The sequence below is a fragment of the Myotis yumanensis genome, unplaced genomic scaffold (assembly GCF_028538775.1).
Source record: "Myotis yumanensis isolate MYYU_CA2020_CCGP unplaced genomic scaffold, mMyoYum1.0.hap1 SCAF_11, whole genome shotgun sequence".
In the NCBI taxonomy this organism is placed as follows: Eukaryota; Metazoa; Chordata; class Mammalia; order Chiroptera; family Vespertilionidae; genus Myotis; species Myotis yumanensis.
In genome coordinates, this window is record NW_027223762.1 from 72,247,173 (window position 1) to 72,262,874 (window position 15,702).

Below are 15,702 nucleotides of genomic sequence, written 5' to 3' on the forward strand. Positions count from 1 at the left end.
TGAGGACCTGCAGCCCTGTCTGAAGCTCCAACCCTCTGCCACAACCTTGTGGAGAATGGGGATAACTTGGGAACACCATGAGGTGTCATGCAAATTACATGGGCTTTCAACCTGAAAGTGCTGAGGCTTTGCGAACAGCTCCTTGTGCACAGCGTAGCTGGGAACCATCAGCTTCTGCCTGGCTGCTTCTAGTGCAGTTACATCCAGGAGGTCTTCATTCCCTGGGGAAACACAGTCCAGGGTGAGCTCTCAGGGCTGGCTCAGGACATGAGGTATTTCCCCCATTTTATTACTCTATCCCCAAAGACTAGTTCCTGACTGAAATTATGGCCAAGACCCGATAGGGACACACATCTGCCCCAGAACATTCCATGGGCCCCCACCTATCCTTAGTAACCCCAGGCCCCACTCTCCACACATGGGGGCTCTTGGAAATGGTCATCCTTAGCTCTCTCTGCAGCCCATTGAGGATGCATGTCTAGAGATGACAAATGGACATATTGAGGTGACAGATAGCCTCAGCTGAGTCTGGAGATCTAGCCTCTAGACCCTAACCTGGTCACAATCCTTTTGTAGGCCTCAAGGGTTGGGTCTTTAAGGTCCCCAAATGCCCATCCAGGCATAGCTTGGGGAAAGGCAGGGGGAAGCTCCAAGACAAGCCATACCTGTCTTCTCAATGTCCCGGTTGGTCATATGGGCCACATGTAGGGTGATAGTGCACTACAAGGCAAAGACGAGGGAGCTGTACGCCAAACCATGCAATCCTTGCCAAGTCCCAGCCCTGAAACCCAGCCCAGCCTGGTGGTTCATGCCCCGTTCTCCAGGGTGGAGTGGTGCTGACCACATTGCAATGCCACATCATGCGGCCTTGCGCAGTCTGGGGTGCAGGGAGGTTATAAACTGAGAAACGGAATAGGCACATGGACAGTGGCCAGAGCATATAGGAAAACAGAACTCTGCCCCACAGTCTGCAGCACTCAGCCCAGGAAACCAAACCAGTATCTACGGTAGCCAGCCCAGAAAGCCAGTGTGCTATAAATCACACTTACAGGAAGCCAGACCACTAGCTCTAGCAACAATCCAGGAAGCAAACAATAGTGATCAGCCCCAATGGCCAGGATTAATTAATAACTGCAACTGCCCTAATTTTTGTCCCCACTCCCCTCTTAGGACTAATAGGAGAAAGCCAAATGTGCACCCTAACCAATCACATAGGATGCCCAGCTTCCAGTGACGTCACTTACAGCGTTCCCAGGCCAACAACCTCCCATCCACACACACCAGGAGTCTCCCCTTTCTCTGCTATAGAGTTTCCCCTCTCCTCTGCCTGCCTTTGAGTCTCTGCCAAACCCACGTGTGTTGGCTGACTCCCATGCTATAGCCAGTTCTGAATACATAGCGTTTGCTGGTTCTCATCTGGTTGGTCTTCGTCTGTTTCCACATGGCTTAACCACCTCCTTTGTAAAACCTTCCATGACCTCCAAGCAGAATCGTTCATCCCCTCTTGACCTCAGTGACCTAGCTCTCTTCACTCTTGTACACTGCGCTGGAGCACTTGTGATTGTGAGTGGTGCCTACTCCACTAGACTGTGGGTTTCATTCACTATAGTATCCCAGGCCTAGCACAGTCGCAGACACCCAGCGGATGATCACCTAAATAGTCTAAATGGGTGGGCGGGCGAGTAGGGAAGTCAGGGAGAAGATGGCAGTGTGATGGGACCCCTGAGGGCAGGAAGCAGTCTCTAGATGAGGTCTCCGGGCCCCCTGCTGGAGCAGAGTAGCCCAGTTTCTCGGGTTGTCCCCAATCCTCCAACCACCCGTCCTGGGACCCAACTCACATCTGTGGGCTTCATGGAATGGTTGAGGAGGGTCAGGTCCTTCACAAAAAGAACTTTTCTTGGTTTTATCACCAAGGGCTTGAGCAGGATTGTGACCAAGCCAATGAACCTGGGGAGATAAGAGCAGGTACGGGAGCCTGAGCCAGGGGAAGGGGGTCCTCCTCTGTCCCAAGCAGGACGTTATCTAGAGATGGGTTTCTCTCCTAGAGGCTGTGTTTTCCATAGAGGGGCTGAAGGAAGAACACAGTGCTGGGGAGCATCCATCAGAGGACACAGGATCTCGAGTCTCTGGGAATTGGCTTTGGGGCTCCCTGGGCATTGGGCACCCTAGTTACTGGCTCTGCCTGCCAAGCCCCTTCCCAGAAGCTCTGCTCCCACACTCGTCCTGAATGGGAACTATGCCAAATAACAGCTGATTGGACAACTGATTGGACTGGGGGTGGACACCGGACTGAAACTAGGCCAATTAGATTCTTTCTTGTAGAAAGATTGATCTAGGATACCATAGCTTCCATCTCAGTGGATGTCAGTCTCAGCTGAATGGGGCCTTGATGGGATAGACAGAGAGAAGCAGAGACTTGGGAGTCCCATGGCTTCAGAAGCGACAGACTGCTCCTGAGCTCCTAGGTTCCTAGTTCTAGTTGATCTTCACTCCTCGCCTCACTATCCTTCCACAAGTTCCCTCCCCGGCACCCCCCCGCCGTCCTCCCCCCCCCCCCCCCCCCCCCCACCACACACACACTTTTTGAAGTAGCTGGCTGGGGTGGGTTCTGGTCCCTGTGACTGGATTATGGATTAGGGACAGGAGACTTCTGTAGCTTTGTTAGGGAGTCAGGCTCCTTGTGCCTCTCTCTATCTTACCTCTCCTTCTTTTCTGAGCACAAGTCCTGAAGGATGACTTGCAGGAAAGAGTCATTCTGTATGGGTTGGTTCCAGAGGTGCCAAATTAGGGTCTGTGGGAGGCACAGAGAAGTCAGCATCCCTTCTCTACCCTCCCCTTCCCATCCTTCTAGGACAACAGGCTGGCACTGTTTCCCTCAACCTGAGGACCCTCCCTCGAGTCTAATTGCTGCAAAGGATGGCATTTGCTGCCTTTCACCAAGGTGCTGGGCATCCTCCCCGGGTCTCCATAGCTTGAACGGCAGTGTCGTGGGCATGTTAGTTAAGAGGTTTGGGGACCAAGGGGTAGTGGGAACGTGGATGGATGGAAAGTGAGCCGAGATCCTGCACAGGGAGCCTTGTCTCTGCTTCAGGTGTCTGGGGACATCAGGATGGCCAGGTTGGACAGGAAGGACTACACCACGGTCCATCCCCAGAGTGGGGAAGAAGGGCCAGAGCAGCGGTGGGCAGATGTGGCTGCTGCAGCCCTCAGGCCTTCACAGCCTTGTCAGCTGAGGGGCTACTCCCAGGCCAAGATGCCCAGCCGTGGGAAACGCTGGCGAGGCTCCGTGTCCTCTCCCTCACTACTGGGTGTCACTGCCTCCTCGGGGCTTGCCCTGGTATGTCTTACTTCGTTCCAGGTGGGGTTATTTCCTTCCCCCTCCGAAGTTTTCTTCTTGACATCTGCAAAGACACGAAGGGGTTGGTATTGGTGACAGGAAATATTTCAAAGTCTAGGTTCAAGTGGGGTAAAGAGAGGTGGGAAGCTCTAAAAAACTTCAAGTCACCTGGGCAGTGTGGCTTAGTTGGTTGGAGGGTTGTCCTGTACACCAAAAAGTCACGGGTTTGATTCCCGGTCAGGGCACATATCTGGTTGCTGGTTGGATCCCTAGTCCAGCACACGTGGGAAGCAACCAATTGATGTTTCACTCTCACATCAATGTTTCTCTCTCTCCCCCTCTCCCTTCCTTTCTCTATAAAATTAATAAAAGCATGTCCTCAGGTGAGGGTTAAAAAAACACACAAAAGATAAATCTTCAAGTCTGCAATGGCAGGTGTGAAATGGCACTGATTCCTTCTTCCTCAGGGGGTTTCAGAATTTCTCGCTTTTTATAAGAGTGACATCGGCCCTGGTGACAGATAATGTTTTGTGTTTGTTTCTGTTTCTTCCTGAGTACATAGTTCCCAGCCATCTTGCAGCCAGGTGGGGCCATGTTCTGGCCAAAGGGGCATGGGAGGGACATTCACCACTGCCAGGCCTGGCTCCTAAAATCTCCCATGAGGCTCTCCATTCTCCTTCTCCCCACTGCCCAAATCCACACTCAGGACCTGCTGGCAGGGTGCTGCCAGGGGGACTTTGCAGCCACAGAGGCGAGCAGCTGGTCTCTAAACCACTCAGCAGAGCTGCCTGACAGCGCCATCCACACAGGGCTTACAGCAAGAAATCAGCTTTTACTGTGTTCTGGCACTGAGATGTAAGGGTTTATTTATTCTCAGAGCAAGGCCTAGGGTAGCCAAAGAGATATCCCAAAACATTGATAATGGGTTAGAAGCTCTTTATCTGCTAACCCCGCCCCCCCTCCAGAAATATCTTTAACAAAGAGCAGTCTGTAGCCCTGCAAAGAACCTCTAAATTGTTACATTACTTTGAGATTCTTCTCAAGGTGGAGGCGGCAGGGGGCCAGGGAGGAGAGACAGAAAGAGAGAGAGAGAAAGAGAAAGAGAGATAAATGGAAGGAATTGCATGCTTGACTCATGTCTCTCATAGAAAGTACTGTCCTTTGTACTTGGCCCCAGTCTTCTCACTCCCCACATACCCTGGAAAACCTCGTTTGCCTGTAGCTACCTTTCCATACTCTTCACCAATAGATGGTTCATTTTTCTTTTTCTTCTTCTTCCCCTTTTAACCCCAGCTCTTTGCTATGAAGATACTAGTGGCCCAGTGCACGGATTTGTGCACATGGAAAGGAAATTAATTAGAAGGTGGCTGGCAGGGCAGGACTGGGCGAGATGGGTGGGACACACCCTGGAGCTAACATCCCGTGGTCCCTCCCTAGCCAGCAGCACCTGGGGTGGCACTGCAGCTTGAAGGGCATCTGTGGAGTGAGTGGAGGTCCCTCTAGTAGGTGGGGTCCCTGGGCTGGCCTGCAGGGATTGGGCTGAAACCAGCTCTCTGACATCCCCCAAGGAGTCCTGGATGGTAAGAGGGCAGTTCTCCGGTGATGCACCCCAGAATCTGGCTTCCTCCTCTCTGGCTCTGGAGTGTGTCACCCGAGAACCACCACTGCCAAGTCACTGCAGCTCAACAGCTCCTGTGTTGAGCGTCTGCCCCCTGGTGGTCAGTGTTCATCATACCTATGAGCCGGTCGAACGGTTGCTTAGCCTTTTATATATATAGATACTTAAACTCTTTCATTCTCTCTCATAAACCCATTAACCCCCTCCTTCCCACCTTTCTTGGACTTTTTTCCCTGACCTATTAAAAATGGAGACAATAAAACTTCCCTTATTTGTCTCATGCATTTGTTGTGAGGAGCAAAAATCATTATATTTATGAAAATATAAATTTTTGTTGATTATAAAAGTAATTAATATTCTTGAGCAATTTTCCGAAGTTGTAGAAAGAATTGTTCATATATTATCTATTAAAGTCCTTACATTGGGACTTCCAGTACACACAATCTCGCCTTGTCCCACAACCACATAAAAATTACAACTAAACTACAGAACAACCATCATTCAGAACTGCCTGAAATTGAGCTGAATGGAAGTCCTACAGATAAGGATATAAGGAAGCCACACCGAGACTGATCTTAAGGGCCAGAGACATGGAACAGGCTGGTCCCACACCCAAATGTAGCAGATAAAAACATGGAGGAATATCTTGGCTGTGGAGTTCCCCCCTGAGGAGTGAGAGGTCCCAGCCCCACACCAGGCCCCTCAGCTCAGGGTTCCAGTGCTGAGAAGAGAAATCCCCATAACTTCTGACTGTAAAAACCAGTGGGGATTGAAGCTGAGTGAGACAGAGGCTGCTGGAATCCATAGCATTCTTTTTTTTTTCTCCAGAGAGGAAGGGAAAGCCAGAAACATCGATGAGAGAGAAACATCGATCAGCTGCCTCCTGCACACTCCCCACTGGGGATGTGCCCGCAACCAAGGTACATGCCCTTGACTGGAATTGAACCCGGGACCCTTGAGTCCGAAGGCTGACGCTCCATCCATTGAGCTAAACCGGTCAGGGCCCATAGCGTTCCTCTTAAAGGGCCCATACACTGCCTTACTCTGACTCACTTCCTCTGAACTGGGGGCAGGGAGAAGTGGTAGGGTGGGAGTAGCAGGCAGCAGCTTGAAAGGCATCAGAGACTTGTGGGGTGGAACTTAATTGTCGGGTATCAGGGGGCGAGCTGGAGGGGTAACTTTCTCCCACACAGAAGTGCTGGCAGAGGCCTTTTTGATTGATGAGCCCTCCCCCCACAGAGCAGGCAGATGCCCTATCTGAGACTTCATCAACCCTGTTAACTGTCTCCCTACACTGTCTCCCTACACACACACACACTGGTGATTCCCTGAGGCCCTACCCCACCCAACTTTCAGGCCCACTCATGCTATTTCCAGTGGCTTTTCCATACAAATGGCCTTTCTTGGCTCATGCTTCAGATTTTCCTAAATTCTCTAAAACAAGCAGCATCTGGTCTCAGAGAGCCCTGTACTGCTAGCTAAGTGGCCCCAGGCCCGGCACTAGCAGCAGCCAGTCTTGGTTCCCAGCTTGGTCTCCCCTGGGTACCTCCAAGCCCAGCACAAGTGGCAGCCATTTGCAGATTGCTTTGTAGCTCATGCCAAGTGGCTCCATGCAGGACACAGGCAGTGGCTGACCTTGGCCTGCACATCCTGGGGGCCCAGAGCCAGCTCACCCAGTGGACAGCTTCAGATCACAATGAAGCACCATCACCAACCACTTCCACAAGCAAGACACTCAAGGGGTGGACTCAGTGGGCACCAGAGTCCTGCTGAAATAAGTCTTGCTCTGTAGGGTGGACCCTGCACAGCTAATTCTGCAAGGTCGGTGGAAGTCGGTGGTCAGTAGTCACAGCCAGTCCTTGCAGCTGATCGGCCTGGATAAATACCTTCCATTGACATGCCAATAGCAATCAGAGCTCAGCTACAAGAGGAGGGTGTACAACCCACACGGGGGCAGGGTGACCTCAAGTACTCAGCTTTGAGGAGGCTGTGCCACTGGACCCTAACAGACACCTACCCCATTAGGCCACTCTACCAAGCCTGGGCGATGTAGCAGCTCTACCTAATACATAAAAACAAACACAGGCGGCTGCCAAAATGAGGAGGCAAAGAAACATGGCCCAAATGAAAGAACAGGAACAAAACTCCAGAAAAACAATTAGCTAAAATGGAGGCAAGCAATCTACTAGATGAAGAGTTCAAAACACTGGCCATAAGAATGCTCAATGAGAGGGAAGTAGGACTTCAACCTGGTGGCTGTGGTATTGGCTTCTGCTAAGGTGACGGCCTGGCCGGGGGGCGGGAAGTGGGAGGGCAGAGTTGAAGGTGGTGGTGTTTGCTCTCCCTAAGAGCCGTCAGCCAGGACCGAGGTAGGTGGCGCCAGCATCTTTTGGCTTCTGGGATGGCGGCAGCAGCAGCATTCAGGGTCTAAATGGCTTCTAAGAAGTTGGGTGTGGATCTTCATGGGACTTTCAGTTACCTTGATGATGTCCCATTTCAAATAGAAGTCAAATTCAAAACAGCAGCTAAGGTGGGTCTACCTATTGGCTTCTCCCTGCCTGATGGTTTGCAGGTTGTCAGAGAAGTATAGTATGACTTCTCCTTGGACAAGAAAACCATTGAGTGGGCTGAAGATATTAAGAAAATTCAAGAAACCCAGCGGGAAGCAGGGTGTAAGGCTGAGGAAGCAGAAGCTAAAGTGAATTCTAAGAGTGGCCCCAGAGGGCGATAACAAAATGAGTTTCTCCAACACTCACAGTACAGCCACAATGCCACCCCCCATTAACCCCATCCTTGCCACCTCACAGCACAATAGCTTCCTCCCCCGACTTGGGTCAGCAGCAGTGCCACGAAACAAAGTTCTCAACCCACCCCACACAAAGGCAGATGTCAAGCCTGCTCACTTTGAGTGTGAAGAAGATCCATTTGATAATCTCGAGTTAAAAACTAATGATGAGAAGGAAGAGCTGAGAAACATTCTGGTAGGAACCACTGGACCCATTCTGGCTCAGTTATTGGACAGTAACTTGCCTAGAGATGGCGCTGGGTCTGTGTTATAGGATGAAGAAGATAAAAAAAAAATACAAACAATAAAATGGCAATAAATACATACCTACCAACAATTGAATCTAAAAAACAAGATAAACTAACAAGCAGAACAGAAACAGAATCATAGATACAGAGAATGTTTTGACAATTGCCAGATGGGAGGTGTGTTGGGGGGGATGGGATTAAGAAATACAAATTAGTTGTTACAGAATAGTCATGGGAATTAAAGCATAGGGAATACAGCCAATAATCTCTCTATATAAAACCCTAATATGCAAATAGACCAAACAGTGGAACAACCGAACAACTGGTTGCTATGACGTGCGCTGGCCACCAGAGGGCGCACATGGAACATGGCAGGCAAATGAGTGGGGGCACCAGACCAAGGCAGGGCACCAGTTGCTGTCATTGGGATGAGCCTCTGTTGCTTACTGAAAATTCTTTGCTCCTGCGCAGCAGTCCCATCCTGCCGGGAGCGGGGCTGCAGGGGACCAGGGCCCGGGGGTGGGGGGGTGGGGAGGAAAGGGGCTGGATGGGGCACGGAGGATGGGCCAAGACCCGCCCCTGTGCCCACCGCAGCCTCGTGGCCCACAGTTCCTTTCAAGGTGCATGGATTCGTTCACTGGGCCCCTAGCAGTGTAACAACTATGTATGTTGTCAGACGGATGTGAGATTTATCAGGATGATCATTTATTAAGTATGTAATGTCTAATCACTGGGGTGTACACCTGAAACAAATACAATAATGTATGTCAACTGTAAATGAAAATAAAAAATGATTTAAAAAACAATAAGATAAAATCCTCATGTTGATCCTATGAAGCAGGTACTTTTTTTTCTTTAAACTTGAGTTTGTGGCATAACCCTATTTCATAGAAGCTTGGGATCAATAATTTGAGAAAAGTATTAATCTTCTCTTTTTCCCATAACCATGCCCTAGTAAAAATGTCAGAATAAAAGAAATAATGGTAATAAAGATGATAAGTTATGAAAGAACTGGAGGGTGTCCACCTTAGCTTTCTTTTTTTGTTTTGTTTTGTTTTTTAAAAAAATATATTTTATTGATTTTTTTACAGAGAAGAAGGGAGAGGGATAGAGAGTTAGAAACATCGATGAGAGAGATCGATCAGCTGCCTCCTGCACGCCCCCCACTGGGGATGTGCCCGCAACCAAGGTACATGCCCTTGACCGGAATCGAACCCGGGACCCTTCAGTCCTCAGGCCGACGCTCTATCCACTGAGCCAAACAGGTTCGGCCACCTTAGCTTTCTGTCAGACAGAGCATCTTTCACATAATAGGGCACCAATAATCCTTTTTTTTTCATTGAATACGTGTTGCCTCTTGGGTTACCTCTCTTCCATCCAGAATCCCGGTGCTTACCTCTGAAGTAGACAGACACACAGGGTCTGGGTGGGGGGGTTAGGGGCGGGTTAATCTTGGCCGACTCCACTACAACACGCAACATGTTGGCGACTTCTTTCCTCTGAAGCTTCCTTCTTCGAGCACCTTTGTCCAAAGCTTCTCCCAGGGCTTATGGGGCTAGTGGACCCCTGAGTCTGTTGCTTAGCAATAGAGGTGATGTCACAAAGGTGGATAGTTCCTGGTTCTGGGGAAGAATCAGGGGAATGAGAGGAGGAAGAAATCAGGGGATGAAGTCAGGGCTTGAGGTGACTAGGCCCCTAGCAACAAAACAATATGACTTTTCATCCTCTTTCTTTTCTTTATTCTTTTATTCTATCCTTCTGATTTCAAGATCAGAAATAAGGACACTGTTTTCTCTTTATACAAGCAAGTTACCTGCAGTGAACCGTTGCCAAGGTCTTACAATTTAGATGAGAAAATAAGAGAAGCAAGGCAATCTGAGCAAAGGGATAGGAAAGTAAAAGACTATTTCAATCATGTTTTAGGAGAAGTCCTGCCTAATGTGTAAGCAAACATTTAGGCCTTCTTTCATCTGAAGGAAACCTAAGTTCAGATATGAGTCTCTCTTTAACAAAGGAAATTAGCTCTTACGCCCTCTGGGTTTGTAACGTTAAGGAAAAGTCTCAATGCCATTGCAATTTTGACTGCTCTCAAGGCCTCTTGGCTGAGGACGGAGTTGTGTCATTTGCTCTTGTCTTCCACGTGAAGGCTTTTTCTGCTTGAACGTTATATAAGTTACATCTTATCCAGTCGGTGATTAGTGTGAAAATTAATGCGTATTTAAAAATGCACATTAGTTGATGAAACCATTTGAGACTTTGCAGGTCTGAACGTGTCTTTATTCTGCCCTTGCATTTGATTGATAATCTGGCTGGGTGTATCAGTCAGGATGGACTCTGTAATGCTGAGGTAACAAACAAACAAACTGGCTCAAAACAATAAAGCTTTTTTTTTTCTTTTAGAGCAGCATTACTAAGGTATAATTCACATACCATAAATTCTTTTATTTATTGTTTTCTTTTGTAAATTCTGTCTTTTAAATTATATAATTCAGGCTTTTAGTATATTCACAAGGCTGTGCAATTATCACCACTATTTAAATCTAGAAAATTTCATCGCCCTGAAAAGAAACCTCATATCCATTAGCAGTCACTGCTCATTTCTCTCTGGAAACCATGAATCCACTTTTTGTCTCTATTGATGTGTTGAATCTGGACACTTCATATACATGGAATCATACAATATATAGTCATTTAAAATATTTTTAATTGGTTTCAGGGGGAGAGAGAGAGAGAGAGAGAGAGAGAGAGAGAGAGAGAGAGAGAGAGAATTTGTTGTTCCACTTCTTTATGCATTCATTGGTTGCTTCTTGTATGTGCCCTGATTGGAGAGCGACCATAACCTTGCATATCCAGACAACGCTCTAACCAGCTGAGCTACCTGGCCAGGGCTACAATTATTTTGAGCACATACCTAGGAGTGGAATTGCTGGGTCATATGGTAACTCTATGTTTAACTTTTTGAGGCATTGTCTGAAAGGGCGAGGGCTATGCCCTCCATCTTGCCCCAGGGTAAGGGCTACACCCTCCATCTTACCCTGGATCCTCCATTTTTGGGCAGCCATGTGCTCGGCAAGGCTTCTTCCTGGAAGCCCAAGCCTCTGCTAGCCACACCCAGGACTTCTTTAAACTAACCAATGACAATCAAGGGAAGTGTGCACCATAGATACGACCACATCCTGTGTAACAAGACACCGACTTGTGCCTGGCCAATCGGCAGGGTCCACAGCCCTTTCTCCTCCCCTTACTCCAACCCCCTATAAAACCCCTCTTCCCACAGGGCTAGCTCTCTCTCTGCCACTTGCTGCTGCGTCAGTAAGGAGGGTAGGGGAGCCAAGCCCGGGCTTGAATAAAGACTCTTATGCTTTTGCATTGGACACAGCTGGCTCCCTGGTGTGGTTTCTTGGGGATCCTGAAATCTGGGCATAACATTGCCAAACTGTTTTCCAAAGTGGCTGTACATTCTACAACCCAACCAAAAACATTTGAGGATTTTTTTAAAAATATATTTTATTGATTTTTTTACAGAGAGGAAGGGAGAGGGATAGAGGGTTAGAAACATTGATGAGAGAGAAACATCTATCAGCTGCCTCCTGCACACTCCCTGCTGGGGATGTGCCTGCAACCCAGGTACATGCCCTTGACCGGAATCGAACCTGGGACCCTTGAGTCCGCAGACCGACACTCTACCCACTGAGTCAAACCAGTTAGGGCCGTATGAGGATTTTTAAAAAATGTATGGGCATTCTCCGCCCCCCTCCCCCCCAATTTTTTTTTAAAAATTGCTTTTATTCAGAGGAAGGGGGAGAAAGAGAGAGAGAGAAACACTGGTCGGCTGCCTCCCACTCGCACCCCAACTGGGAACCAAACCTGCCATCCTTCGGTGCATGGGATAATGCTCCAACCAACTGAGCCACACTGGCCAGGGCCATATGCGGATTTTAATTTCTCCACATATTTGCCAATACTTTCTATCATTTTTTTGTTGTTTTTGAAGATGATTTTTTAGCTATCTTAGTGTATGTGAAGCAGTAAAGATTTATTTTTCATCTTGAACTATGTTTCACGTTGGTGTCAACCAATTCATCAATCATTAATCAGCCAACACAGGAAACATCCACTATATCCTGAGCTATGTTCTATGAAGGACACAAAGAATCCCTGACCTTGAGGATTTATGCTCTCCTTACAAAACGAAGAGGAAAGTTAACACACAGTGTACAGTCATACCAAAATTCTTTTTTCTTAAATTATTGATTTGCATGAGAGAGAAACATTGATTTGTTGTTCCACCTATTTATGCATTCATTGGCTGATTCTTGTATAGGCCCTGAGCAGGGATGGGACCTGCAACCTTGTCATATTGGGACGGCACTCTAACTAACTGAGCTACCCAGCCGGGGCCGGTGCCACCGTTCTTACTGGAACATCTAGGGCCCTGCAGGCTCTGGTCTAAGTCTGTCTCTCCAACTTCGTCTCTCGCCACTCCTCCACTCGCTGACCCCTGCTTCCAAGCTACACTGTCCTCACCTTTTTTGTTGTTGTTGTTATCAAGCTCCTTTGTTCCTCAGAGCCTTTGTCTTTGCTGTTCTGCTCCTGGAGAGCTTTTCTCACAGCTTCTACCCTGTTACTCATTCTCCTCTTTTGGTTTCAGCTTCAATGTCACCTTCACAGGGACATCTTCCCCATCACCCAAGCCAAGACTGCATTACTTTCTCACTCTCTTTCATTACCTTGTACTTTTCCTTATTGCCATAGGAGCTGTGAGGGATTAAATGCCTAGGTTCTGGAGCCATGCTGTCTGGTACCAGTTCTGCCTTTGATACTAACTAGCTGTGTGACCTTGGGAAAGATACTTTACCTCTCTGGACATGACTAATAGAACCTCTGCACTGCCTAACCCCACTCCCACCCCCACCTTTCCTCTAGACCAGTGATGGCGAACCTATGACACGCGTGTCAGAGGTGACGCGCGAACTCATTTTTTTGGTTGATTTTTCTTTGTTAAATGGCATTTAAATATATAAAATAAATATCAAAAATATAAATCTTTGTTTTACTATGGTTGCAAATATCAAAAAATTTCTGTATGTGACACGGCACTAGAGTTAAGTTAGGGCTTTGCAAGATACTGACACGCCGAGCTCAAAAGGTTCGCCATCACTGCTCTAGACACTCAGGATTCCTTGTGCATTGCACAGGCATCTGTCTGGAGCACTGTGTCTCTTCCTTTGGGCTACGCTATTCCATCAGCACTACAAGTCATTAGTCTCATTCCTGCCCTGGTAGGGGACCAAAATTAACCAATCCACTAATCACCCCAGAATGACTGGACTTGACCCCTGATTGTGTTTTCCATCCCAGGGACATCTGCGTTTGACTCTAGCCCAGGGTTGGTATGTGAGTGTGTGAATGTAGCGGTGGGTGATGAGTCAAAGCCCCCAGGGGCCAGTGAGGCTGCCCAGAGGGCGGGCATATGCTGACCCCATGCCTGCCACACCAGGTGGCCCAGTGCTGCCACAGACTCCAATTTTTTTCAAGAGAATCCAGAAATCTTGATTTTTACATGAAATCTCCCAAATTTAAAATGTTTGCAATTAAATGAAAATTTAAGATAGTAAGGTGAAGGCCAAAGGAAATGGTGCTGGGTTGCACTTGGCGCATTTGCTATCTCTGTATGGGCCCTTACCAACCTTTCCAGCCCTTCTGCAATGGCCTGGTCCTTCAGAGCCCAGCCTCAGGTGGCTTCCCTTCATGATCACCCCAACCCCCTCATCAGGAAATCTTTCTTCTTTTGGAACATTCTAGGGTCCCTCACAGTAACTATTTGTGTTCTTGCCAAGTGCCGTTATTATCCCGTTTCAACATCACTCTGGATAAATGTTTCTTTTATTTTTCTTTTCTTTATTCTTTTTTTCCAGTTTTTTTAAGAAAAACTATTTTAAATATAATAATGTTACATGCAATAAACCTTATTATTTCAAGAAAAACGATCTTAAATATAATAATGTTACATGCAATAAACATTAATATCTCAAGAAAAATGATTTTATTTTTTTTATTTTTTATTTTTATTTTTTTAAAGTAAATCTTTATTGTTCTGATTACATTTGTTCCTCTTTTTTTTCCCATAACTCCCCTTCTCCCAGTTCCCGCCCCACCCTCCGCCCTCACTCCCCACCCACTGTCCTCATCCATAGGTGTACGATTTTTGTCCATTCTCTTCCCGCATCTCCCATTCCCCTTCCCCCCCCCCCCCCCAAGAATAGTCAGTCCATTCCCCTTCTATGTCCCTGATTCATTGTAATCACCAGTTCATTCTGTACATCAGATTATTTATTCACTTGATTCTTAGATTCACTTGTTGATAGATGCATGTTTGTTGTTCACAATTTGTATCTTTACCTTTTTCTTCTTCCTCTTCTTAAAGGAAACCTTTCAGCATTTCGTATAGTACTGGTTTAGTGGTGATGAAGTCCTTTAGCTTTTCCTTATCTGTGAAGCTCTTTATCTGACCTTCAATTCTGAATGATAGCTTTGCTGGATAAAGTAATCTTGGTTGTAGGTTCTTGGTATTCAGTACTTTGAATATTTCTTGCCATTCCCTTCTGGCCTGCAAAGTGTCTGTTGAGAAATCAGCTGACAGTCATATGGGTATTCCCTTGTAGGTAATTGAGTCTCTTTCTCTTGCTGCTTTTAAGATTCTCTCTTTGTCTTTTGCTCTTGGCATTTTAATTATGATGTGTCTTGGTGTGGTCCTCTTTGGATTCCTTTTGTTTGGGGTTCTCTTCGCTTCTTGGACCTGTAAGTCCATTTCTTTCACCAGGTGGGGGAAGTTTTCTGCCATTATTTCTTCAAATAGGTTTTCAATATCTTGCTGTCTCTCATCTTCTGGCACCCCTATTATTCTGATATTAGTGCGCTTGAAGCTGTCCCAGAGGCTCCTTACACTATCTTCACACTTTCGGATTCTTTTTTCATTTTGCTTTTCCAGTTGGGTGTTTTTTGCTTCTTCGGTTTGATTCTTGTGCTCCTCTGGTCTGCTATTGGGTATAATATTCTTTATTTCAGTCCGTGTATGCTTACTTTCTAATTTCTTTATCGTAGCATCGAGGGTCTCATTAGTTTTCGTGAGGCTCTGCACAAGTTTATAGCAAGCCCTCAAAATTGCGATTCTTAGCTCCATATCCTCCATTTCTGTCATGTTTTTTTTGTCTCCGCATCTTTTATGCTTTCTTGGGGCACCCCCTTGTGGTCTCTGTGCGCAGTCTTGTTCTAGCCAAGCCTTAATTGTTGTAGTTAACACTAGAGGGATTTGACCACCAGGCCGACTGGCTGTAGGAATCAGCTGTATGGAAAACGTCTGCCTTCTGGGGAGGCGCTAATCCAGCCTTTGCCTGAGGCGATCGGCAAATGGCTGTGCGCAGGGTTTGGGCGGGGCGGGATCAACAGGGCGGGTGGAGGGAGCAGTTATGGCCGCTCTCAGTCCCGTTCCCAGAGGCTCTGCTTCTCAGAACCCCGGCAGCCGCTGCAAACCTCGGAGAGAAAGCTGCCCTCAGGTTCCAACTGATGCCGGATAATCCCGCTTCTCCCGTTTGAGTCTGGGTCCCTAGAGACTCACCCGGATCTGGAGCCCAGAGTCTGAGACTCACTCCCGACAGAAAACGACAACCGCGCCCTCAGCCACCAGCCCGCTTTCACGCGCACCTCAGTACCT

At 47.5% G+C, this 15,702-nt stretch overlaps 1 protein-coding gene across 1 annotated transcript in view; it reads right to left on the bottom strand.

Moving 5' to 3' along the window:
• FER1L5 (fer-1 like family member 5) overlaps nucleotides 1-9,469 on the bottom strand; it is a 58,554-nt gene extending 49,085 nt beyond the window's left edge. Inside the window, exons 1-6 of the mRNA XM_070428361.1 lie at nucleotides 9,385-9,469; nucleotides 3,349-3,401; nucleotides 2,700-2,791; nucleotides 1,839-1,947; nucleotides 666-720; nucleotides 112-221 (exon numbers count right to left, since the gene is read on the bottom strand). Coding sequence (XP_070284462.1) covers nucleotides 112-221; nucleotides 666-720; nucleotides 1,839-1,947; nucleotides 2,700-2,791; nucleotides 3,349-3,401; nucleotides 9,385-9,469 — 504 coding nt within the window. The remainder of the gene's footprint in view (nucleotides 1-111; nucleotides 222-665; nucleotides 721-1,838; nucleotides 1,948-2,699; nucleotides 2,792-3,348; nucleotides 3,402-9,384) is intronic.
• Between the last annotated feature and the right edge of the window lie 6,233 nt (nucleotides 9,470-15,702).